At 50.5% G+C, this 25500-nt stretch overlaps 1 protein-coding gene across 1 annotated transcript in view; it reads left to right on the top strand.

Annotated features, from left to right (window-relative positions):
- The window catches only part of BCR (BCR activator of RhoGEF and GTPase), a 95343-nt gene that overhangs the window by 48314 nt on the left and 21529 nt on the right, over positions 1-25500 (top strand). Inside the window, exons 16-18 of the mRNA XM_044444399.1 lie at positions 12031-12090; positions 14146-14255; positions 15399-15538. Coding sequence (XP_044300334.1) covers positions 12031-12090; positions 14146-14255; positions 15399-15538 — 310 coding nt within the window. The remainder of the gene's footprint in view (positions 1-12030; positions 12091-14145; positions 14256-15398; positions 15539-25500) is intronic.

The raw sequence follows: 25500 nt of genomic DNA, 5'->3' as shown, positions 1-25500 counted from the left end.
GGTTGAGGCCTTTGAATTGTGGTGCTGGAGGAGACTCCTGCGAGTCCCTTGGACTGCAAGGCGATCAAACTGGTCAGTCCTAGAGGAGATCAACCCTGGCTGCTCTTTAGAAGGCCAGGTCCTGAAGATGAAACTCAACTACTTTGGCCACCTCATGAGAAGGAAGGACTCCCTGGAGAAGAGTCTAATGCTGGGAACAATAGATGGCAAAAGAAGGAGGGGATGGCAGAGGATGAGGTGGCTGGATGGAGTCTCTCAAGCAGTTGGCGTGAGCTTAAGTGGACTCCGGGGGATGGTGGAGGACAGGAAGGCCTGGAGGAATGCTGTCCATGGGGTCGCGATGGGTCGGACACGACTTCATGACTAACAACAACAACAAACATTTGGGCTTGCTGGCCCGTTACTGCATTGCATGTGTTTCCGGTTGCCACATTTTGCACAAGCCACAGCTCCTGAACAGTCCTTAAGGGCAGCCCCACATAGGGTGCATTGCAGTAATCGAGCTGAGAGGTTGCCAGAGTACAGCTCGCGGATTGCGGGCTGTCCCAGTCCTGAGGGGAGCAAGTGTGGGCCATCAGCAGAGGCACTTTGTGCCATTGAGGCCACGTGAGCTGCGAGTGAGAGGTGTGCTGAGGAGACTTCAGGAGGAGCTCAGCCCCACCCAGAACAAGCTGGACACTCCAGGAGTCACTCTCCAGGAGCTGGCGAGGAGTCTCCTGCCAGTAGCAGCTCAGGCTTGTCTGGGCTGAATTTCCGTTTACTCGCTCTCATCCAGTCCAGGGACACAGCAAGGTATGGGTTTCGCACATCCGCAGCCTTCCCTGCTGAAGATGAAAAGGGAAAATGGAGCTGCGTGTCATCAGAATACTGAATGAGCACACATTCCCATTCTCTGGATAACCCCATCAGTGGTTTCATGTAGGTGCTGAATAGCATGGTGCACTGGCCCTTCAGGAGCTCCATGCTGGAAAATCCACAGGGCTGAGCAGCAGTGCTGAGCACCACCTTTGGGGCAGGCTCTTGAAAGAGGAGTGGCGCTCCCAGCTTGGATGGTCACCCCAGAAGGACACCATTGTTGATGGTATCAGAAGCCACTAAAAATCCAGGTTGCAGTTCCCTGTTTCTCCCCTGACTCAGGTACAGAGTGACCAAACCAGGCCAAACCTGACTGAAATGATGGAGATACTCTCATCCAAGAGCACCCAGACATCACCCATGTCAAGAACCTTGACCAAGAAATGTTTGCTGTTGGCCTAAAATTATTGGTATCTTCTGGATCTGGACAGAATTTCTTCAGGAGTGTCCTGAGCAGCTCATAGTCCAAGTGGCATGGAACTGTAAAGAGGCATTGGCCACCTCCCTGGGCCAGGCCATTGTTCCCTGCCACCTCTATAACCCAGGAGGGGCAAGGATCGGATCTGGTGGGGAGGCGGGTGCCAAGTCCTTGTCAGCATTGTCAGGATGCAGCAGCTGGGAGTGATCCAGGAAAACACGACCAGGCTGTGCTCTGACTGCCTCACCTGAATTAGCTTCTATAACATTAGAGCTAAGTCCTGGTGGATGCAAAAGGTTCTTCTGGATGTGCCTAGCAAATTGAGCAGGCTTCAGAGGGCCTTGGGGCCAGGATGTGGTGGGCCCTGCATGACCCTAAAGAGCTCTGTATAAGGGAAAGCGGCATTAAAATGCAGCCTACTCAATTTGCTAGGCACTTCCAGAAGAAAATCTTTTTCACACCCAGTAGGAGACATGTGTATAAACATTTTTATGAATTTCTGGACTATCTAAAAAAATATTGCAAATAGATATGGAAGCAGGGTGGAACAAACTGAAGGATGGAAGAACGAGAAAGCCAATGCATTGGTTTGCGCACTGCCAGGGAGCTTGATAGTCCTTTGTGATGGCTCTGAGGGCTTTGCCTTCTTCCCCATCAGAATCTGCCCTGCTAGAAATCGAACGTGGCCTCCTGGGTCAGCCATCAGGGTTCCCCTCTGTTCCCCTCCCTCTCGCCGCAAGTGTGCGGGTGCCTTGCTCGGCCGCAAGAATCCTGCTCTGCGCTGGGCGCTCCCCCACCGCTGCTGTGATTGGAGCCTTGCTTGGGGTGCCTAGGCCCTCATTGCGAAGGCAGGGAGCCGGCGGCTGGGCGGAGGGGAGGGCATGTGTGCCTGTTCCGTGAAGCTGGATGAGCAGGACGGGGTAGCCACTGTGTCCGAGCCCCGTCATCCCTCCTCTTTTTCTTTCAGGAGATGAGGTGTGCTTTTTGGCTGGAGGCAGATGATTCCCTAGCATTTCTTCCTCCAGATTTGTGTGGGTGTGGGAAGCAGTTGCTCAGAATGTAACTTTCCATTTTCCATTCACTCTAAAAATAGCAACAGTTTGTCATCTCTTCCTGAGCATTTGATGCCTCTGCAAAGTGGTGTTTGGTTTTGTTTGGATCGAGACTGTGGAGGGAAAGGGGCACTGGAAATTGCCTCTCCCCTCAGGGTGGGATTAAAAAATTACCACCTGCTTTGGTGGAGTGGTGAGCTACCAATCAGCATAACTCACCTTTACGCCTCCAGTCTTTCAGGTGCTGTAGACTCTTCTGCTCTTCTGTCAAAATGAAGGCCTAGCATCTTTCTTGGCTCCTGGCCATCTTTTCATTGCACCCAGCACCGGTTGGCTTAGTGGAAGGGTGAGCCTTGCAGGCAGCCCCTTTCCATTGACAGCAGCAATGATGTCCGTTTCAGTTTTGCTCTTTGTCATGCTTTGTCATGACACCTGGGCTTTTGGAAGCTGAGCTCCGTTGACCCGCAGGAGCTGGACCTGCCTGCCTGGTCCAAGCAGGGTTTGGGTTTGGTTTACCCTCCTGACTATGGATCAGCAAGATTGCCTGGAGCCTGTCCTGGGAACTGCTTTGGTGTGCAAAGGGTGCCTTTGCTCTTTCATTTAACTCCTGTATGATCTCACGGCTTTTTCTTCTTAGACATTGCAGGCAAAATTCCCAAAAAGCAAGGCGAGCAGGTTTCACCCTCAAAGCAGCCTAGATATCACTTGAGATAGATATCCTGGTCATGGGATCATGACAGCAGACTGAGCGGAACAAGGGAGGAGGAGGGTCCTGCGCCTGCATCTCACCATCCCAGTGTGAACGACTCTCAGTAAGTGGGCACCTTGCCCAACAGTCAGCCAGAGCGGCCAGTAAAAGGACCTGGCGCGTGGGACATGCGTCACTGGAGTGCAGTTCATCCCTTTCAGCTTGAGACGGCATGGCCGAGAGTCAGCAGTTGAAGGTTATAAACTGTTCAGGAATAACAAGGAACAGGAAGGGAGGCGGAGGCACAGTGTATGCCTTGCTGATGACTTCCTCCAACGGAAGAGGGAAGAAGAAACAAGAGGAATGACTGTCCTTCACCTAATATAGAACAACAGGGAAGATGCAGCAGGTGAAGTGGCAACTGTGGGAACTCGGGGAAAAATGAAGAGGTCACACTTGGATTTTTGATTCAAATGGAAGGAAAAGGCAAAAGTAGCCAAACACGCATCCTGGATTTCAAGGAAGCCAATTGTAATGAACTCAGAACAACATTAAGCAAAGTCCAATGGCAAGTGACTACAATGTGAAAAGGAGTCCAAGGGGGATAGGAAATTTTTGAATATTCTAAAGGCACAAATACCTAAAATTCCACCAAGGAAAAAGGGCAGAAGGCAACAGAAGACACCCATGCGGCTTCACAACAAGCTTAGAGATAGTTTGAAAACAAACAAGGATGTGTATAGAAAGGGGAAGGAAGGCCAGGCTACAAAGGAGGAATACAGGCAGCTAGCACACAAGGGGTCAGGAAGGCTAAAGCTAGGAATGAAGTGAGGTTAGCGTGGGGAACTAAAAACAACAGAAAAGCCTTCTTCAATTGTGTCCAATGTAAAAGACAGAGGGAAGAAACGGGGGTTCGGCTGCTCAGGATGGATGGCAGAAAAGATAACACATGGGAGAGAAAAGGCAGAAGTGCTCAGCTCCTACTCTGGATTGGTCTTCTCCCAAAAGAAGATCTATGACATTCCTGTCAAAGGGGAAGTACAAGCTGAAGGAGCACAATGGCAGCTCAAGGTTGATGGGCAAATGGTCAGACATCATCTGACTGGGTTGGCTGAATTCAGATCTCCAGAGCTTGGTAAACATAGAAACATAGAAACAGAGCAAGTCAGAAGGGGCCTCCCGGGATATCTAGTCTGACCCCTGGCTCCAGCCAGCTCTGCTCATGACATGCCCACCACGTGCCCATCCAGTCTATCCTTGAACACCCTCACCGATGGGGCCTCTATCACCTCCTGTGGAAGCCCATTCCATACCCTCGGGGTCCCAACTGTCAGGAAGTAGTTCCCGGCATCTAAATAGAACCTTGGTTCTCTAAGCTTCACTCCTTTGGAGTGCATTCTGCCTTGCTCTGCATGAGAGAAGAGGTCTCTAACCACCTCTGCGTGACACCCCCTCACATATCGCCAACAGATCCCCTTGGAGTCTCCTCTACTCCAGGCTGAAAAGACCCAGTTCCCTCAGCCTCGCCTCATACCCCATCCCCTGCAAATCGGCCACCAACCTTGTGGCCCTGCGCTGCACTGACTCCAACCTGGCTATATCCTTTCTGTAATGATGGGCCCAAAACTGAGCACAATTCTCCAGTTGCAGGTGCACCAGAGTCGTGTAGAGTGGTAGTAATACCTCTCTCAATCTAGAAGCAACACTTCTGGCTATGCAACCAAGGGTGGCGTTTGCCCTCTTGACCACCACATCACACTGCTGACTCATGTTTAGCCTGCAGTCAACCAGCACCCCGAGGTCCCTTTCACAAGTGCTGCTCTCCAGCCACTTGTCCCCTAACCTGTACTTATGACAGCTATTCCTATGCCCCAGGTGCAAGACCTTGCACTTGTCCACATTGAACGCCATCCTGTTGTCTCCTGCCTACTCCGTAGTCCGTCCACATCCTTTTGGATCTGTAGTACCTGCTCCTCAGTTGTGGCCACTACTCCAGTTTTAGTATCAACTATGAATTTGATCAGCACACTGTTCACCCCTTCTTCCATGACATTTATGAAAAGATTAAACAGAGCCCTGGGGGACCCCACTTGACACTGGCCACCATCCTGATGATTCCCCACTAATGGTTACCCTCTGCTTTATGTCAGTCAATCATGCCCTAATCCATCAGACAGTGCATTGGTCTATCTCAAAACTCCTCAATTTCTCAACCAGGATATCATGGGACACTTTGTTGGAGGCCTTGCTGAAATCCAGGTAAACCACATCCACTGCATTCCCTCCATCTGGCCACCTCGAAACCTTGTTGTGGAATTCCACAAGGTTTGTCTGGCAGGACCTCTTATTGCGGAGGCTGTGTTGTGTGCCCGCCAGCCTCCCTTCCCTATCTAGCATCACTAGATCTCTCGCTATTATGAGCCTTTCCAGTGTTTTTCCTACAATGGACGTAAGGCTAACCGTTCTATAATTCCCCATGTCTTTTCTACTACCCTTTTTGAAAATTGGGACCACTGATGCCACCCTCCAGTCCTCTGGAACTTCACCTGTTCTCCACGAGGTCTCAAAAATGGAGGCCAGCGGGCGTGAGAGAACCCCTGCCAACTCTCTAAGTACTCTTGGGTGTAACCTGTCAGGGCCTGGTGCCTTTGTAACGTCCAATGCCCTGAGGGGCCCCTCGACTTCTAGTGGGACTGACTATAATCTGTGCCCCTAAGTCCCCAACCTTATCTAATCCCCCATGCGGTCTCCCCCATCCTGCTTTGGGGAGAACACAGAAGCAAAATAGTCACTTGGCATCTGTGCCTGTTCCCTCACATCAGTCACTGGATCCCCTTCCTCCTTATTAATTGGTCCCACTGCCTGTCTCCTGTTTCTCTTGCTATTTACATGCTGATAGAAGCCCTTTTTGTTGCTCTTGATATTCTTGGCAAGTCTCAGCTCGTAATCAGCCTTAGCCTTGAGAAGAATCCTTCTGCGACGGGCCTCCTCCTCCCGGTATACCCTTTTGTCTATTTCCCCCAGTACCCATTTCCTACGGAGGTTCCTCTTTCGTCTAATCCCTCTAACCACCTCCTTTCGCATCCATGGCGGCACTCTCCTTTGCCTCCCCGCCTTGCCAACTAGAGGTATTGTCAAGGCTAGCGCCTCCAAAACCTCCCTTTTGAGTGCCATCCACCCCTCCTCAACTCGCTTACCTTCCAGTAACCTATCCCAGGAGACTTTCCCCAGTCTGGCCTTCAGTTGGCCAAAGTTGGCCCTCTTGAGAACTCCTTCCTAGAGTCATAAAGGGGCTGGCGGACCAGTGCTGATTATCTTTGAGAAATTATAGAAGATGGAAGTTCCAGATGACTGGAGAAAGACAAAAATGTCCCCATCTTCGATAAAGGAGGAAAAGAGGAACCTGGAACTACAGACCAGTCAGTCTGACATCAATCCATGGGAAAATTCTGGAGCAGATGATAAAGCAGTCGGTCTGCAAACACCTTGGAAACAGTACAGTGATGACAAGACACCAGTATGAATGTATTAAGAACAAATTCTGCCAAACTATACTGATTTCATTTTTTTATTAGGTAACCTCCTTTGTGGACTGGGGGAATGCTGTGGACATAACCTGTCTTGACTTCAGCAAAGCTTTTAACAAAGTGCTTCATGATCTTCTAATGAGAAACTAGAAAAAAGTAAATATGTCAAATAGATGTTGGAAATGTAAACACAAATTTAAACCTGAAGACTTTTTTTTGTTATTAGATATTATTCTTAATGATTTTGATAAATAAGCTATATATTGGATCTTACATGTAATTACTGTGGCGAGGATTCTATTTGTTCATTACTGGAGGAGTGAAGAGCCACGCAGCGAAGAGCTGATCTCAAAAAGGATTTTGGATTGCACGGAAAGGGACAGATTGACCTTGTCTCTGAAGGAGAAGGAAGACACATATCTCTACCAAACTTGGAACTCTTTTTATTATCAGTTAGAGAAATGGGACTATGCATAGATTTGAATATGGCTACTGACTGTTAAAATGAGGAAGATGTCAAACCAGAACGTATATCCAATGTCTTAAATAACTGTTGTTTTTAATATTAGATTGTAGAAAAAAAATAATAAAATGTATTTAAAAAAAAGGAAGTAGAAAAAAGTGGGCTAGATGGGACATTGATCAGGTGGATCCATCAGTTGGCTACACAATTGGTCTGAGGGAGGGCTCATCAATGGCACCTCCTCCTGCTGTGGAAAGGTAACAGGTGGGGTGCTGCAGGGCCCATTCCTGGCTCTTCAACATTTTCATTAATTATTTGGACCAGGAAGTGAAGGAAACGATGATCAAATTTACAGATGATGCAGAAGTGGATGGGACTTTCAGCTAATACCCTGGAAGATAGAAAGAAGATTCAAGGTGATCTTGATAGGCTGAAGCACCAGGCTGAAAACAGCAGAATGAAATTCTTTAGGGACAAACATCAGGTTCTGCACCTAGGAAAGAGACCAAATGATGAGGAACACTTGGCTGAACAATACTGCAAGTGAGAAGGATCTTGGAAGTGTTGTGGATCACAAGCTGAATAAGAGCCAACAGTGTGATGCGGCTGCAAAAAGGGCAAATGGTATTTTTGGCTGCATTAAAAGTTTCACTTCCAAGCCCATGAAGTATTAGGTCTGCTTTCACTCAGCACTGGTTAGGACTCATCTGGAGTGCTGTGTCCAGTTTTTGGCACCACAGTTTGATATACGGCCAAACTGGAAGAGGTCCAGAGAAGGGCAGCCAGGGTGATCCAGAAACTAGAAAGAAAGCCGTGTGAAGAGAGGTGGCATGGTGAGCCTTGAGAAGATCTTGGGAAGATATGGTGGCATACTGCAAGCACTTGAAAGGTTGCCACAGAGAGGTTGGCTGGACGTCAGAGTGCCAGACAGAAAATAATGGGCTTAAGATGAAGCTAGATTCTGGCTGAACTTCAGGAAAAACGACAGCATGGAACCCATGAGCTTGGGAGGAGATAGACTCTCCCACGCTGGAGGCATTGAGAAGAGGCTTGTACAGCCTTCTTGTGTCAGGAATGCTGTAACCTGAAGTCCTGCGCTGAGCAGGGGCTTCGACTCAGTGGCCCTCTGGCTCCTTCCAGCTCTAATGTTGAATTAATCTTTGATTCTGTGAAAACTTGAAGCTCATGGGATCCCTTTGGGGGTAGTCACAGCTTCCCAGCCTAACCTACCTCACAGAGTTACATAGAAAACATAGAAACATAGAAAACAGCGCGAGTCAGAAGGGGCCTTCCAGGCCATCTAGTCTGACCTCCAGCACCAGAGTTGTTGTTGAGAGAATAAAGGGAAGAGGAAGAAATCTCTGTAAGTTGCCTTGTTTTTCTCGTAAGAGGAAGAAAGGTGGGATATTAATGTGATGTATTAATGTAATGCAGCAGCAGCAGTGAGGGTGCCTTATAGCAGGCACCAAGTTCCTTTGCTGAAAATATATTGGTCACTGGGGTCTTGAAAGGTGCCTGCTATAGCAACAGTTCATCAGTTGCATTAACAGATAAGCATCTTTATAAAGCAATTTACTGTGTCCTTCTCTTGCTTTTATGTCCCGTGTCAGTCGACATTCTGCATGCCCTTTCTTTTTGATTCTCCACTTGCTATGTATTGTTTGGTCTTTCCAACTTCTCTGCCTGTTCCTGTACTGAACATATGAACATCTTGTCTGGCCAGCTTGGAACAAAATACACATCTTTTTCCTCTCAGTTCTTTGCCGTCTCAGAATGCTGGCCTGCATGTGCCAGCCTTTGGAGTAAGGAGAAATTTCTTGGAAAAGTGATGCGTTTTTTCTGAATAGTTGCTTGAAGAACTCATAAATACCAAACTGACTTCGCCATGGATTGGATAGAGCTCACCTTAATTTAATTCATTCATGCTCGGTTTGAGTGTGCAGTATCTGGGGTCCCTTTTCCATGCATTTATGTAGAAGTCATTTTCCACAAAGATTTTGCTTAAGGCTCAGTGTAACTTACGTAAGAAAGGTAGTTTCAAGTACTGAGTTGGCACAAGCAGTCACCATCACAGTGGTCCCTACTTATGTAATTAGCTATGCAATTAAACAGTCATCAGCAAACCCCTCCACTCCACCTCTTCTTCGGCCTCCATGGATGACACACTAGACTGGATTTAGAAATCCACCCGTAAAAGGGGAGTGGCTGCCCGGGCCTCCACACTGGCACCAGCAGGTCAGCCACTGTCTTGTTGCTCTTCCAGTGCAGGGTAAAGCGGGTCTCCTAGGAGAGATCCCCTCCCTCCCTCCATCAACGCAACCCTTTCAAAACAAATAGTAGCAACACTTCTGTGGCAAGACCCCTGCCTGGACAAATGGGCAGTAAGTCTTTGACACTTTTTCCACAGCGCCCGATATGGCACTTCTCCGCACTGCGACAGACCAGGACCTTTCCCACTGGCCTAAAGAACATTGCCCAGGCAGAAGGGCTTTCCGTCATCCCTAGGAGCAATCTCACTGATCCAGGTTTCCTGGAAGTTGCTGCCTTTTGAGCAGTGGCAGGATGGACAAGCTGCCCTCCAGTCATAGGATACCCAGCGTCTTTTAGAGATATTTTGTGGTCTCCCAAAAGGACAACCCCTCCCCCCCATGTGTGGCCCCTGGGATACCAACAGTGTGTACATGCCTCAGAAAGCTCAGCACGACTCAGAACTGTGCTCTCCCACCTTCACCAAGGAAGACTGCTCTGTGACAGCAGCCCTTTGAGATGCCTCCCTCCATCTCCTGCTTATCGAGTTCCTCAGGTTTTCCCTGGGCAACAGATTCTTTCATTCAGCAAGACCAGCCGAATTTCCAGCCGCGGTCGACCTTGACTCCTCACCATGAATAAGGCCTTCTTCGTCTCCATTGCCTCTGCCCACCGGTGAGTGAGCTGTGCACCCCACATCATGACCAGCCATTGATTCTTCAGAAAGACAAGGTACAGCTGCACTTGGACTGTTCCTTTCCTCCATACATCTCAGTGCCATTTACACCCAGACAAAGACAGTACTCACCCATCTCCCTCCTCATCCCACTTGCCCTGGAGAAGTGAAGCTTCACTCACTGGGCATCCCTAGAGCAACAGCATTCCATGTCTCTGGGATGTCCTCCTCCTGGAAAATCACCTCTTTGTCTGCCCTGCTGGTCCAAGAAAGGGGCAGCGTCTTCACAGTGGCCTGAAAAAGGGTGCTCTCAGCCATCCAGCTCCCTTGCAACTGGCGCAGCCCACTGGTTCCCTTGAGTCCAGAGCCATCGCCTCCCTGCTGCGCTTCTTAGGGGAGCCTTTCTTTCCCGCTATTGCTGTTAACCTTTATCAGACAGGACTGCTTAGATAGCAGAGCTTGTGCTGATGCAGCCTTTGGAAGAGCCATTCTTTCTTGTGTCTCTGTGTGACTTCTCCCACCTCAAAGTCTGTTGCTTGCTAGGTATCTGTGCGTGTGAGTCACAGGCATCACAAAGGAGGTTGCTTACCTTCAATCCTGCTTCTCTGAGTGCTCTTCTGTGACCTCAGAACCTGCTCTTTCCCTCACTTTGATACCTCACCTTTTATTTCCCTCCATTCCTCTGTTTCGCTCTCCATTTTGCAAGTGCATAGCCCAAATGGTGGCTCGAAGAAGCACAGTTGCGGGAAAGCAGCCTGTCCTCCCAAGATGGGGTGGGGGTGTGCATGATCCTAGGGCCCTGTGAAGAGCGCCCGCTTACTGATCCAGCATCACCCGCAAATGCTCCCGGTGCTTGCCCTTGGCCTTAGTTGGTGCCCTGTATGCCGGGTTTACTGTTGACCCTGTGGCAGGAATATGATGAGGCACTCTCTGGAGGCCATTTGCTGTGCTTGGCTCACTCTTTCCCCAGCAGAGACCATGCACTTCAGGGGCAATTCCCTCTTGATTCTGGGGAAACAACATGCCTGATGAGAAAGGCTTTGGGGAAGGAGAAGCAACGGATGCTGTGGATGGTTGGTTGGAGCCCTGGCTGCCCACTCCGGAGCGGGCAGGACCTTTGGGAGGAATGTTTGTGCAGAAGCTTCTGAGAGAGCAAGGGGGGTCCGTTTTGACAGCGAGCTTGCAGATCTCTTGCGCAGCACACTGAGAGAGCCGGGAACGGCTGCTAACCTCACCGCTCAGAGAGTCACCGAGTGTTGGGGCCACAGCTGTTGCTGCAGGATCGACCTGGGATGTGCCTGCTGGCTGGAAGCGCCTCTCTGTGCCCCCATTTCTGGGACCTTGTGTCTCACGGAAGGTTGGCTCTGCTTCCCTCTTCCACCCGATTGCTTCGACTGTCCAGAGTATGCGGCAGTTGCAACACTGCTTCTGTTCGCTGCAGGGCTGGTGGAGACTCTCCATGGCCTGAGGCAAGGCCAGTTTCTCCCAAAGAGACAAGCAGTGAGGAAGGGCTCTTGGAATTCTGCAGTGTGCTGGAAGTGCTTCAGTCGGGCATACGGGTGGGTGGAGGCTCGGTGAGGAGCACAGCCAGATGCACCTGGGGCAACAGTGCCCCCTGTGTTTCACCCCTCATTGGAGACAGAGGAAAGGGCCAGAAATGGGTGTGGGCGAACGAGGCTCTGCTCAAAGACATAAGCTGGCTGGTCAGGCAGCTGCGTCCTGGGCAGGGAGGGGCAAAAACCCCATTGTGATTAAGACCTGTCAGGTCAATGTTGTGCTTGAACGTATTTGGTCCATTTCTCAGAACTTCCACGTGGCTTTTCTGAGCCATTTTCTCCAGCATCTTGGATTCCTCTTTTCCATGTGGAAGAGGGTGGCAGAGGCAAATCCAGCTGGAGGGGCCCTGAGACGGAGAGGAGGCTCTCTTGTGGAGAGCCACTGAGGACTGTGAGCTGTTGTTACAAGGAAGGCTGTCGGGACTCGGCAGGTAGCCTGGCGTCTCCACACACATGACTTTCATGCCACATTAATTAGACGTGCTTAACTAGCGACTGAGGTGCATGGCTTCCAGGTTGCTAGCCCTCTGACCATTTCCCTTTTTCAGCTGGATCCACAGGCCTTCCAGGAGAAAGACTGGCAGCGCACAGTCATCCTGATGGGCGGAGTAAGTACCAAACATTGCGCCCGACCACCTTGCAGCTCCTGGCGCGGCTTTCTGGGGCGCGTGTGCTGCTTGCCTCCAGGGACTGGGTTCTGGTGCGTGCTTTTCCCGAGACGTGGCCCACGATGTTCTGGCCGGCAGGGCAAGCTTCTGTCCAGGCCTGTGTACTCTGCTGCCACGTCTGTATCTGCCGGAGGGTCTGCTTCATGATGAGCCCCTTTTGTGGGTGCAGTCCAGATGAACATGCAGCTGCCACCCAGGAACAGTGTATGTGGAGCCCTCGTGCTTCCTGTCCTCTTTTTCCAACCTCATGTCAGAAATGCTGCGCTGGCACCTTTCCCACAAGTTGAACCTGTCTGCATTAAGAGCTCCTGCGGGCAAAGCTGCACTTCTGACATGATCGTGTTGCACTGCAGAGGACCGGGTGGTGTGCCGAATGAGTGCCGCAGCAGAGTCCTCCGCTGCCTTCCTGGGCACGGAGACAGGGCCTCTTCTCCCCAAGACTCTTGACTGGTCAGTGGAGTGACTGCTTTGATTTTTACACCATCTTTCTACCAAAACGTGGCACTTGGGGTGGCTTAGCACCACCAATAAAACTTGATGAAACAATACACAGATACATTAAAGCACAATTGAAACACAAAAGCACTTGACTTGGGTAGTAGGTGGCATATAAATGGAAGAATGAATTAATGAATGCAGGCAGCGTGAACACAGTGGCCAGTGCAGTGGGTCCCCTCTGTGGCCTGGTTGTGCTCGGGGAAAGGGCGGGTCCGAGCCGTCTGGACACTGTAGGCCAGAACTGGCACTGGGCATTCTGCCTGGAAGCAAGGCCGGTTCAGGAGGGAGGGACCTGCGGGGCAAGCAGAAGCTTCAGGAGCATCTCGAAAGGCAGCCCCTTCGGGAAGATGCTGCGATGGTGCTCCAGGCAGGGTGCGAGCATGGCCGGTCACATGTCGCCAGAATAGCGCAGCCGGTGCCCCACCCCAGCGGAGCAGGTGGACTTTTGGCCGCCCGAGCTGCGTGGTCCCCTCCACTATTGGTGTCCAGTTGATTGGGCCCTTCATTGTTGATGGAAATCTGCAAGACAGCGACAGCTAACACAACACACAGAACCTGCGTTGGCCCTCAGCGACAGTTAATTGCTTGTGCTGGCCATTAGATGCCTTAATTCCACCCAATGCAGAGACTTCCCCAGTGAGACTAACAGTCTGGATCTCCAGCTACTTGCTAGAGCAAGGCTGAGTGGCCTCAGTAGCATCAGCAGGTTCTCAAAGCAGCCTAAGCGTTGGTTTTAAAAGAAAGCAAATAAAACAGCATATTAAAACTGAAATAAGGCATCAGCAGTGAGTCAAAACCAGAGATAAAGATTGCGTGAAAAAGGCACCATTGGTTGAAGGGTAGAATGAATAAATTAAGGACTGTACATTAAGAATTCTGGCTGGAACCCTATTTTTAGTGTAAATCCAAGAAACAAAGTTTCAGAAGTACAGGGCATAAAATTAGAAATGTGCGTTTTGGGGGCTAGGCATATGGTTTCCCTCCTGTTGCCGCTTGCTTTAGAGCATTCCCTCTGCCCACCAGCTTTGCTTTCTCCCTTTCCTTGGACATAAGAACTTAAGGAGAGCCCTGCGCAATCTGACTGGTGGTCTAGCTGGTGCAGCGTTTTGCTCCGCCAGGCCAGGTGTGCGACAGACCTACTGGCCATGCTCCACATTGACTGGGGTCTGCAGCTACTCCGCCACCCACAATTAGCCTGCCTGGCGGGGTTGTTGTTTTGCAGCGGTGCAGGGCTCCATGGAAGGCTGTGGCACCATGGTGACATACCGTGGTGCGTGGAGGAGGCGTTGCTCTGTCCTCCAGGCAAGAGGAGGGAGGGAAGCTGCGCCAGGCGAATGATGCGCAGGAGAGCGGGGCATAGAGCCAGCCAGCCGCCCTTCCGTGCCCACGCTCTCTTGCAGGCTACCCGTAGGACTCTTCCAGGGGCGTGCGGTGGGAAAGTCACTCGCGAGAAACTGCTGTAGTTGGAAAGAGTAACTGCTGCTCCTTTTCTCAAAGGTTGAAGTGAAACTGTCCGTGAAGTTTACAAGCAGGGAGTTCAGCTTAAAGAGGATGCCCTCTCGCAAGCAGACAGGAGTGTTTGGAGTGAAGATTGCAGTTGTTACCAAGTGAGTCATCCCCGTTCTTCCTGCTGGTTTTGTCTTAGACAATATACCTTTTCCTTGGGCCAAGCACTACCTGAAAGGACACATTTTTTCCTGCAGCGAAAATTAAATACTCCGAGCAGGCAAGACCGGATGAGGGAGGAGCAGGCCTGACAGGTGCACGCGGCCTCAGGTCGCAGAAGCACTGTGCTGTGCACACCGCTTGCCGGAGAGCATGGGTGGGCGCTCACGCCCTGCTCAGGCACCCTGTGCGCAGCTGGTGTGCTGCTGTGTGAACAGGGCCTGGGCCAGGCAGGTGCTCGGTCCAATCGTGGGGCCCTGGCAGCGTCTGGTTCTGCCCAGCTAAGGGGTGCTCAGTCTGTTCTGGAATGGGCCGCACTCCCCTTGAAGGACCAGGTTGCTGGTTCGCTTGGATCCAGCCGGATGGGTTCCGTGGCGTGGGGCATCTTTTATGACTCTAGACTGGAAGGCCTTGTTTGGAGACCTCCTTCCTGGACTACTGTGCTACGCTATACATGAGGCTGCCTTTGAAATGTTTTGGAAACTTCAGTTGTTTTGTTTCCAAAACAGGGCAGTGAGATTATTAATGAAGACTGGCCAATACTTTTCCATTGCACTCAGTTCAAAGTGCTTGACATTAACATGCAAAGTTTTAAATGGCTTTGGGGCCGGGGCACTCCCAGGATTGTTTGCTCCTAAATATTGCTGCCTTGGCTCTACGACGTCCTCAGGGGACCTTCTCCACCAGCCCCTGATGAGGAAACAAGAGGGTGGCTACTGAGAGGAGGGTCTTTTCAGCTGTGACCCACAGACATGGACTGAGTTTCCAGAAAGGCTCACCAGCACCTGTGCTGAGCGTGTGTAGCACCATGGAAAGAAAGTTCTTGTTTTTAGAAGCATTTCATTATTTCAGTTGTTTTAAATTTGTGACTGTCTTTTAAATGTTTGTGCTCCTGACAGTTTTTACTGCAGATCATTTCTTAATCTTACCCTGTAAGTTTAAAAGTTTATATTCCATTTTATCGTGCTTGAATTATGGTTTAAATTTTTGTAAACTATCAGGAGATCCTGCAGTTATTGGAAGGCAAAGAACATAGTAAAACAGATAAGTAGGTATCTGTTGCGTCACGCATTTTCTTTGTGCAGGAGGGAGCGGTCGAAGGTGCCTTACATTGTGCGCCAGTGTGTGGAGGAGGTGGAGCGCCGCGGCCTGGAGGAGGTGGGCATCTACCGTGTCTCCGGGGTTGCCACCGATATCCAGGCGTTGAAAGCTGCTTTTGATGCCAGTGAGTATTTACTTCTGGCGTTTTTCTTTCTACTCAGAACAAAGCAAGCTGTGTTCTGCCCAGCCTCGCACAATGCCCAGGACCACCCACAGCATGAGTCACTCAGTACAGGAGGCGGTGAACCCTCTGCTCATCCCGTCCAGGTTTCAGGAAGATGCTAGCTTATTTATTTATTTATTCTATTTATATCCTACAAAGGGCTCAAGGCAGCTTACATCATTCGCCTCCTCCATCTTATCCCCATAACAACAACCCTGTGAGGTAGGTTGGGCTGAGAGTCTGTGATTGGCCCAAAGTCACCCAGTTGGCCCCATGGCTGAGCGGGGACTAGAACCCAGATCCTCTGAGTCCCAGTCCCATGCTCTTAACCACTACACCACACTGGCTCTCAGATTCCTGGGCTTGTGTGTGTGCAAGGGAGGAGCTGATAGATGAGGTACAGATTAGCAGAGCTTTGGATGTGAGTGACCACTCCATCCTTTGCTTTGAGATCAGGGGAATGGGGACGTGCAGCAGGTCGAGCACTAGAAGCTGGGACTTCAAGAGGGCCAACTTTGGCCAACTGAAGGCCAGACTGGGGAAAGCCTTCTGGGATAGGTTACTGGAAGGCAAGGGAGTTGAGGAGTGTGGCTTCTAGATCGAGAACTATACAACTATACAACTCTATGCAACTATACAAATCTATACAACTCTGGTGCACCCACAACTGGAATATTGTGTTCAGTTTTGGGCTCCTCATTACAGGAAGGATATAGCCAGGTTAGAGTCAGTGCAGCGCAGGGCCACAAGGTTGATGGCTGGTTTGCAGGGGGTGGGGTATGAGGCGAGACTGAGGGAACTGGGTCTCTTCAGCCTGGAGAAGAGGAGACTCAGAGGGAATATGTTGGCGACATGCAGGTATGTGAAGGGGTGTCACACGGAGGTGGGTAGATACCTGTTCTCCCTTGCAGAGGAGGGCAGGACGTTCTCCAATGGAGCAAAGCTCAGGGAGCCAAGATTTCCTTTGGATGCCAGGAAGCACTTCCTGACAGTCAGGACCCCGAGGGTGTGGAATGGGCTTCCACGGGAGGTCGTTGGGGCCCCATCAGGGAGGGTGTTCAAAGATAGGTTGGACATGCACATGGTGGGCATGTCGTGAGCAGAGCTGGCTGGAGCCAGGGGTCAGACTAGATGGCCCAAGAGGCCCCTTCTGACTCTTTCTGTTTCTGTGCTTCTATGCTTCTAATGAGTATGCCTCTCCTGTCCAAACCTCACAGAAATACAGAGTTGGCCAGACTTTGCAGGAGTTCCAGCCCCGCCATCCCTGCTCCGGGCTCCAGGAAATCCCCAGCAGAGGGCCCCTGGCCTCTGGTCAAGGAGCAGGTGCTGCACCCTGTGAAGAGGCTGGCTGTGCCTCACCTGGAGAGCTCTCTCCCGAGATTCTTCCAAAATCAGCCTTCCTGTGACTTGAGCACAGCCTTGTGCCCCCTTCTAGGTGGCATCCACACAGCTCTTCTATGAGCTCTGTTGTGTCCCGCAAACCAGGTTGTCCAGGCCGCTCAGAGGCCTGACTTTCCGTACTGCTCACTGGCCTCCTTTGAACTGTCCCCCTTGCAGCAGGCCTGTCCCGTCCCTTTTTCTGCAGAAGGTTCATTTATTTGTTTGTTTGATTTGTGTGCTGCCCAATTAGTCAGCTCACATACAGTCAAACACAGTGAAATCAACAATACAATAAAACAATGGTATCAGTAATATTAATAGTAATAAAAACAACTAATAACAATAAATGGGGATATAACAATAAAATAAATATATAAGATAAATAACTAGATTATAAATTGGTAAACTGAAAGGGGGGATATAAAGCAATTATCCATTAATACAGCATAAGGCACAACCAAAATTTGAAAAACAAGGTTATGGTAATAAACCATAACCATGAAGTTATGGTTAAAATGGTAGCAGCAACTAAATTCAAAATCAAGCCCAACAAATTCACCCTTCAAAATAAGTGCAAAACGTGGAAGCCTTCAGCTGGCATCTGAACTTCTTGCGAGATCAAATTCCATAACTGGGGTGCAGTGCAGGAAGATGCATCCTCCTTGCCAACTCCCCCCTCACGTCACTCAAGGAAGCAACGCAGGGGAGGGTCTTGGGTGCCGACCACGGTGATCGGGAGGGCACATCTCCCGCAGACAGCCTGACCCTGAGCCATGTAGCCCTTGTATGTTACCGTGAGCACTTGGAACAGGGCTCAGACAGCAACTGGCAGCCAGTGTAGCCTGCCTAAGACCAGAGTGGTAGGCCTGATTTGGACAAGTTGCAAGGTCCAGACCGTTTGCAAAGGCAGTCTCACAGAGAGCACATTATAGTAATCCAAGTGGGTGGTTTCCACTGCATGGATAGCTGTAGCAAGGTGCCACTCGTCCAAGCAGGACATGGCTAATAAAGCAGCCAAAGTTGATAAAAAGCTCTCCTAGCACACCTGAGCAACAACTGGGAGCCAGGAGCACTAGGCTGTGAACCTAGGAGTGCTCATGGTCCTTCAGAGGGAGCATGACCCTGTCCAGGACAGGTTGAAAACTCCTCAGCTGAACAGATGGGCTCCTCACCAACAGCACCACTGTCTTGTCTGGATTGAGCTTCAGCTTATTGGCCTGCATCCAGTTCATTGCTGAGCTCAGTTGCTGCCTCACCTGAATTAGATGAAAACACGCAGAGGAGTTGCATGTCATCAGTGTACTCCTGATGTCCTCTCCCAGTGGTTTCATGTAGATACTAAAGAGCATGGGGGACAAAATATAGCCCTCTGGAATTCCATGGCACAAAGGCCATGGTGCAGAGCAGAAGTCCTCCAGCACCACCATCTGGAGACAGTCAGCCAGATAGGAGTGCAGAGTGGTGCCCCCAACCCACAGTCCGGCCAACCTCTCCTGTGGTCAATGGTATCAAAAGCCCCTGAGAAGTGCAGAAGATTCAGCAGGGTTGTGCACCCCCCTTTCTCTCTCCTGGCAAAGGTCATCCCACAGGGTGACCAAGGCAGTTTCTATGCCGAAACCAGGCCTAAAGCCCGATTGAAATGGATCAGGGTAATCCGTTTCCTCCTGGAATGCCTGAAGCTGTTCAGCTACAGCCTACTCGATCACCTTGCCCGGAAAGGGGATGTTAGTAATTGGCAGAAAATTGTTGACATCAGTCAGGTCCAGGGTAGGCTTCTTCAGGAGTGGTGCAATAACTGCAGTTCTTAGTCGTGGCCTCTGTGCATCACACATATGGGTGCTGCGCCTGCGCAGTGCCTAGGCCGGAAAGATTAGAAAGCTAATGGTTTTTGGCGGGAAAAACTCCGCTCCCCTCCCCCTCGGTAGCATATATATAGAGCAGAGTGTCCGTCATTTTCTCCAGTCTTTTGCGACCGCCGTTCGCTATGCCTCGTGCCTGTTCATTTCTTGCTCGACTCAGTATTCTTCGTTACTTACTGTTTGTCTTTTTGCTCTTATTCCAAGTTATTGTTCCCTCGTTGCAGTTTATATCTCCTTTTTCTCTTTTTCTTCATTCCTAAAAAAAAACAAACAAACCAAAAATATATTGCTTTTCCCTCTTTCCTATATTCTATTTCTTCTGTTTCTGCGATGGCGCAGCGAGCGGCCTTCCGCAAATGTGCGGAACATGGGTCCAAAATGTCTCCGGCGGACCCGCATGACTTGTGCCTCCTTTGCCTCGGCGAGGGGCACAGGACTGATAAATGCCGCCATTGCCTTGCTTTTACTAAGCAAGCGTGAAAAAATAGGGAGAACCGACTGCGGAAGCTCCTATGGGATCAAGCGCTGATGCAATCAGATCATCCTGCAGTAAAGCCTGGGCCAGCGCATGCTCCATCTGCTAAGCGCAAGGCCACAGCCTCGTCCGCAGCGGTTGAATGCCCAGCCTCTGCCTCGGGCATGTCCGGGCAATGCCCTTCGCCCACGCCGCCCATATCTCAGCCACACCCATTGGATGATGGAAATTCCCCCTCCGGGACTCAGCAACCTCTTTCTCCCCCGCGTAAACAACAGGAAAAGAGGAAGCATGGGGGATTGGATCAGTCTTCGGCCCATAAGAAGGCGAAGAAGGATAAGGCGGCCAAACCGCCTCATAAGTAGAGGCACCGGGATTCGGGTTTGACAGCTGGATCAATCCCGGCAGCAGCTTCGGTACCAACGCCGTCAGTACTGATGCTTCAAGTGGCGATGCAGGTTACCCCTCCAGGGTCCCCAATGCAACCTGCTCCACAACAGGGCCTACCTATCCAACCGCCTGAGGAGCCGCAATGTGAGTCCATATCCGATGGGGAGATTCGGGACTCCCCTCCGAGGGCTCGTTCCCCGACTCCTATGCCTACGGCAAGAGCTAGAGACCGATCTCCATCACCACCACCTCGGTCCCGAATGGACATGAGGCGGGAAGAAGGATGGTTCCAGCCCTACTACAACTACCAGTCGGGTTGGGAGGACTACCATTCTTTCGGATTCCGTCCTCACCCACGGATTCTTTCGGATTCCGTCCAACTATGAAGCCACCCTGGCCAGGTATCAATTCTTTATTATGCAGAGGCTGAATAATATTGTCGCTTCCCTGCCTGAACAACAACGGGATCTTGCCAGAACCTTCATTAAAGAGGGGATGCAAGTTGCCATTCAACAACTATCCACAGCACGCCACCATGTGGATATGGACTCGAGAGCTCTTGTGGGGGCTGTCTCACTGAGAAGGCATGCCTGGTTGCGAAACTGCAACTTCCCTGATGAAATGAAGCGGCGAATAGAGGAAATGCCCTTTGACGGCTCCGGGCTTTTTCACTCCCGCACCGATCACAAACTAAAGTCCATCCATGAATCCCGGATGACGGCTAGACGCATGGAACTGCCTGGACAGCTCAAACGTAAGTGGTCATGGTCGTGTCTGTCCTACCACTACCAGCCGCCGCAGCGACAGTACCAGCAAAGACCGCAACGCAGAAGGCAACAACCTCATCAGCATTTCCCGCAAAACCGTCGACATTTTGATACCGAAAAGCGTCAACGCTGATGGGACGGGCGAACCTCTCCTCCACCTCCATACCCACCCTTCCCCCTCCCCTTTGTGGAATGGCTGCAAGGCCGACTCCCCATTTGGGAGTCCATTACATCTGATCGGTGGGTCCTGTCAATCATTCAGCTTGGATACAGAATAGAATTCAATACCATTCCTCTGTTGAGCCCAATTCGATTTACACCACGCTCCCCAGTGCTGGTGAACAAAGTGCAACAACTGCTTTGTAAGGGGGCGATTCAATGGATCTCCAGCTCCGAAGGGCTTCACGGATTCTGTTCCAGATATTTTACGGTCCCGAAGCGGGACGGTGGTCTTCGTCCAATCTTGGACCTCCGAAATAGCAACAAGTTTATCAAACCAAAGAAATTTTGGATGACTACCCTTCAAAATATCCTTCCACTGCTGAGGAGAGAGGATTGGTTCGCCTCCCTTGACTTAAAAGATGCCTATTTCCATATTTTGATTCATCCAAGTCATAGGCATCTTCTGCGTTTCACTGTCGGAACTGACATTTACGAGTTTAATGTCCATCCGTTTGGCTTGGCCATGGCTCTGAGGGTCTTCACAAAATGTATGGCACCAATCTGTGCTCACCTTCGTCTTCAGGGCATCCAAGTCTACCCTTTCCTGGATGACTGGCTTATAGTATCACAGACACGTGAAACCCTATTGTCAGCTGTTCAGGCTGCTTGCATACTGTTGGACAATCTTGGACTCTGCATTAACAGTGAAAAATCATCCCTTGTCCCTACACAGGTGATAGACTTCATCGGAGCTCGCCTTGATTCCACGGTAGCGAGGGCGTTCCTCCCTCAAGCTCGTCAGGACAGCCTCCCCGTCTGCATCTCTCGTATTCGACAAAACCGCGTAGTGACAGCGCTCTCAATACAAAGACTTTTGGTCACATGGCCACCACAGTCGCCATTGTCCCACATGCCAGGTTGAAGTTCCGTCCTCTTCAACTCTGGTTCAACAAGAACGTTCGTCCACAAAGAGATTCATCCAGCAAACTACTTCATATGCCCCGCGCTGTTTTACAAACATTGACTTGGTGGATATCCCTGGCCAATCTAAACGTGGGGACCCCCATCACCCCTCACCCGACGATGACTGTAAACACCGATGCTTTGCTGGTCGGGTGGGGTGCGGTATGCGCGGGGCTTCGATCCTAGAGCATGTGGAACCGCCAACAATCGTTGAGCCACATAAATTACCTCGAGCTACTAGTGATTTTCAATGCACTCCGGTCCTTCGAAGTAGCTCTTCGCCACCAAGTGATACAAATCACATCCAACAGCATAGTGGCAGTATTCTGTATCAACAAACAGGGCGGAACAAAGTCCACTGCTCTAGCCCGCCTATCCATGGACATTTGGGACTGGTGTATCTCGAGAGGTATAACCCTTTTGGCGGTCCATCTGGCCGGGACTGACAATGAAGAGGCAGACACCCTGAGCAGACACATGTCGATCACCCACGAAAGGGAACTGAATCACCACGTCTGCATTCAGTTGTTCCAATTGTGGGGACATTCGGACATAGACCTATTTGCTACCCACAGAAACAAGGTGTGCAAAAGATTCTGCTCCAGGGCAGGAATAGGACTGGGATCGATGGGGGATGCCCTTATGATCTCATGGACAAATCTCAGGTTTTACGCATTCCCACCTATTCCTCTACTGACCAAAGTCGTCTCGAAGATTGTGCACGATGACGCCACAGGTATACTCATAGCACCTTGGTGGCCCCGTCAAGCATGGTTCTCTACTCTCCTTCGGATCTTGGATGGCAATTTCCTTCGTCTTCCAACCACACAAGATCTACTAACTCAGCAAAACGGCGCTGTCCGTCACCCGGACTTGTCGTCGTTGAACCTCACTGCGTGGAGGATTCATTGATCCAAGAGACTGTTTCGGGACAGAGATCTACTAGATCACTCGGTACCTCAACTCATGACCGGTCTGACCCCCTCACTGACTTGGTACCGACGGGAATGTTGTTGGGACCGAGCTCCCTCGATCCGGACGTTGTAAGGGTTCTCGAGTCTGCACTAAGGCCGTCAACTTGAAAGTCCTACGCAGCGAAGTGGCACCGCTTTTCATCCTTTGCGGAATCTAGCTCGTTTAACCCGGTTATGGTGTCGGTTGAGAATATTCTTCAGTTTCTGCTCCACCTGCATCGCTCGGGACCTTCCTCAGTTAAGGTTTATGCAGCTGCAGTGTCACATTATAGAGGTACAGTGCAAGGATTGTCGGTGTTTTCGCAGCCACTTACTCGGAAATTTCTTAAAGGACTGCAGAATCTCCATCCGTCTATTCGGCCGGTTATGCCGACATGGAGCCTATCGGTTGTCCTTCAGGTGCTTACGAAACCATCATTTGAGCCCTTAGCCACTGTCGATATGCATCTCGTTTCATGGAAAACGGCCTTCCTTGTTGCTGTTACTTCCGCTCATAGAGCCAGTGAGCTTTGTGCTCTTCAAATTGATCCACCTTACTTAAATTTCCGTAAGGAAAAGGTGATCCTGAGGATGGATCCAACTTTTTTACCTAAAGTTGTCACACCGTTTCACCTGAACCAAGAAATTGTACTACCTGCTTTCTTTCTGTCACCGTCGAACCCAATCGAGAGGTCCTTGCATACCTTGGATGTTTGACGATGCTTAACTTTTATAGATTGTGCACGGAGTCCCTTCGATTCTCCAATAGGCTTTTTGTAAAGTATTCTGAGCGGGACCAAGGATCACCTGTTTCGTCTCAGAGGCTGTCGAAACGGATCGTTCAAACCATTTCGTTGGCGTACCAACTTTCAAGGATAGACTTACCTGTTGTTCCAAGGGGCCATTCCACTAAAGCGGTGTCGGCTTCCTCCGCGTTTGCTGCAGGTGTCCCAATCCAGGATGTCTGTAAAGCAGCAACTTGGGCTACGCCTTGTACTTTTGCCAGGCATTACCGCCTTGATGTGCATGCCAGAAGAGACTGTTCCTTCGGGAGGGCTGTTCTTTCTGCTGTTCTTCAATAGCGACACTGCCCACCACCGTTTCTGGTAAGCTTGCTATTCACCCATATGTGTGATGCACAGAGGCCATGATGAAGAAAAGCAGGTTGCTTACCTGCCACTGATGTTCTTCGAGTGGCCATCTGTGCATTCACACAACCCACCCGCCGGCCCCACTCGGTGTCAGTGAGTGGTTTCATCTTTGGTACCGTATAATACTGCTTCTCCACCTCATACTTTTATGGCATCAGTACCGGAGGGGGATATGATGGTACCTAATAGGTCATTATACTATCTTCCTCTGTGAGGTGGCAAACATTCAGTCTCCAAAGACTGGAGAAAATGGCGGACACTCCACTCTATATATATATGCTACTGAGGGGGAGGGGAGCGGAGTTTTTCCCACCAAAAACCGTTAGCTTTCAATCTTTCCGGCCTAGGCACTGCACAGGCGCAGCACCCATATGTGTGAATGCACAGAGGCCACTTACAGGTAAGCAACCTGCTTTTATTCTTGGTGGTCTCTGCATCACACGCGTGGGCTCTGTCTGCATGCGTGGAGCTGTTTCGGGAAGACTCCAAGGCTAGCTAATTATTATTCAGCAGGAGGCCTGCCCATGGACATGCCTGGCATGAAGGCGGGGCTCCCTCCAAGACCTCAGTTCTTATTTGACCACAATCATGAGTGCACCAGGAAGTTCCTCCTCCACCTCATGAAGTTGTTTGCCTCTCGACTACTTTTAAGATTCCTGTGTTCTCAGATTTTTCTCATTACTTACCTCATCTCACTGGAGAGGAGAGGAGAGGAGAGGAGAGGAGAGGAGAGTGTTGTTATTCTCACCTCCTTCCCCCCTTATACTTTCTTCTTCGTCAAACAGACAAAATGGCGCTCAAAGCCCTGTTCTGCAATTGTGCAGTATGTGGCAGTAAGCTTCCTCCTATGGACAGCCACTCCCTATGCCTCCTTTATCTGGGGGAAACTCATGCCATTGATGCCTGCCACCAAACCGATGAGAAAACATTGGGCAGACTGCCTAAAAATTGAATTGTGGAGTGGCACCCTCCATGTGGAAGATGCCCAGTCATCCATCTTGGGCAGTCCAGTTTCTCTAATATATGGATGAAAACTTAGATCCTCCCCCATCAAAAGTACCCAGGATGGGGAAGCCAAAAAAGCGGGCAACGAGCACTCTAAAATCGCTCACCTTTACTAAGGAGAAGGGAAGCGGTACACATACTCAGAAATGCTTGGACAATCCTCCTGTTACTGGCCTCCCATGTACTGAAGACACGGTACCGAAAGAAGATCCGAGCCACTCTTCTGCCCTGACCCCGAAACTGATGCAGGAACCTCAACCTCGGCCTCCACAAAGCGCTTTGGTCTCAGAAGGTGCCATTTGCAACCTGTCACCAGCAGTAAGACTGCAGCCAGACCCAGTTTCGACACAGAGATGTGTCTCCCCCATTCTGAGTGTTTTTCTGTGTACTGAGCAAGGTAGATGCTGCCACTCCCTCCATCCCCAGTCTCTGACAAAGCCCGCAGAACCCGTCCATCGAATACCCCTCCATACTGCAGGGCTCTCGATGCAGAGTACTATGGAGGGGCGGCAGGTCTTCGTCGCTTTGCTTGCCTTCAGTCTTCTGGCCTCTCTGTCGAAGCAAAGGCAAGGACTGAGGAAGAACATGCCACTTGATGTGGCAGGCCTGTTCCGCGAAGCCACAGGCAATTGCATGGACACAGTTCAAAAGGCAAGAAATACCGCCATTACATGGGTCTCAATCAGACACCACCCTTGAGACATTACACCCCTCGTAAGTGGCACGGACCTCCTTACCCATACCAGCCGCAGCCCCCCACTACCGCTACCATGCACCATCGTTCTGCCACACAAACTAGATGTCAAGATCTCTTACCT

This window comes from Varanus komodoensis, unplaced genomic scaffold, assembly GCF_004798865.1.
Source record: "Varanus komodoensis strain SLA01 unplaced genomic scaffold, ASM479886v1 scaffold44_3, whole genome shotgun sequence".
Lineage (NCBI taxonomy): Eukaryota > Metazoa > Chordata > Lepidosauria > Squamata > Varanidae > Varanus > Varanus komodoensis.
The sequence above is the reverse complement of the archived record's forward strand: the minus strand, read 5'-3'. Positions and strand labels throughout refer to the sequence as shown.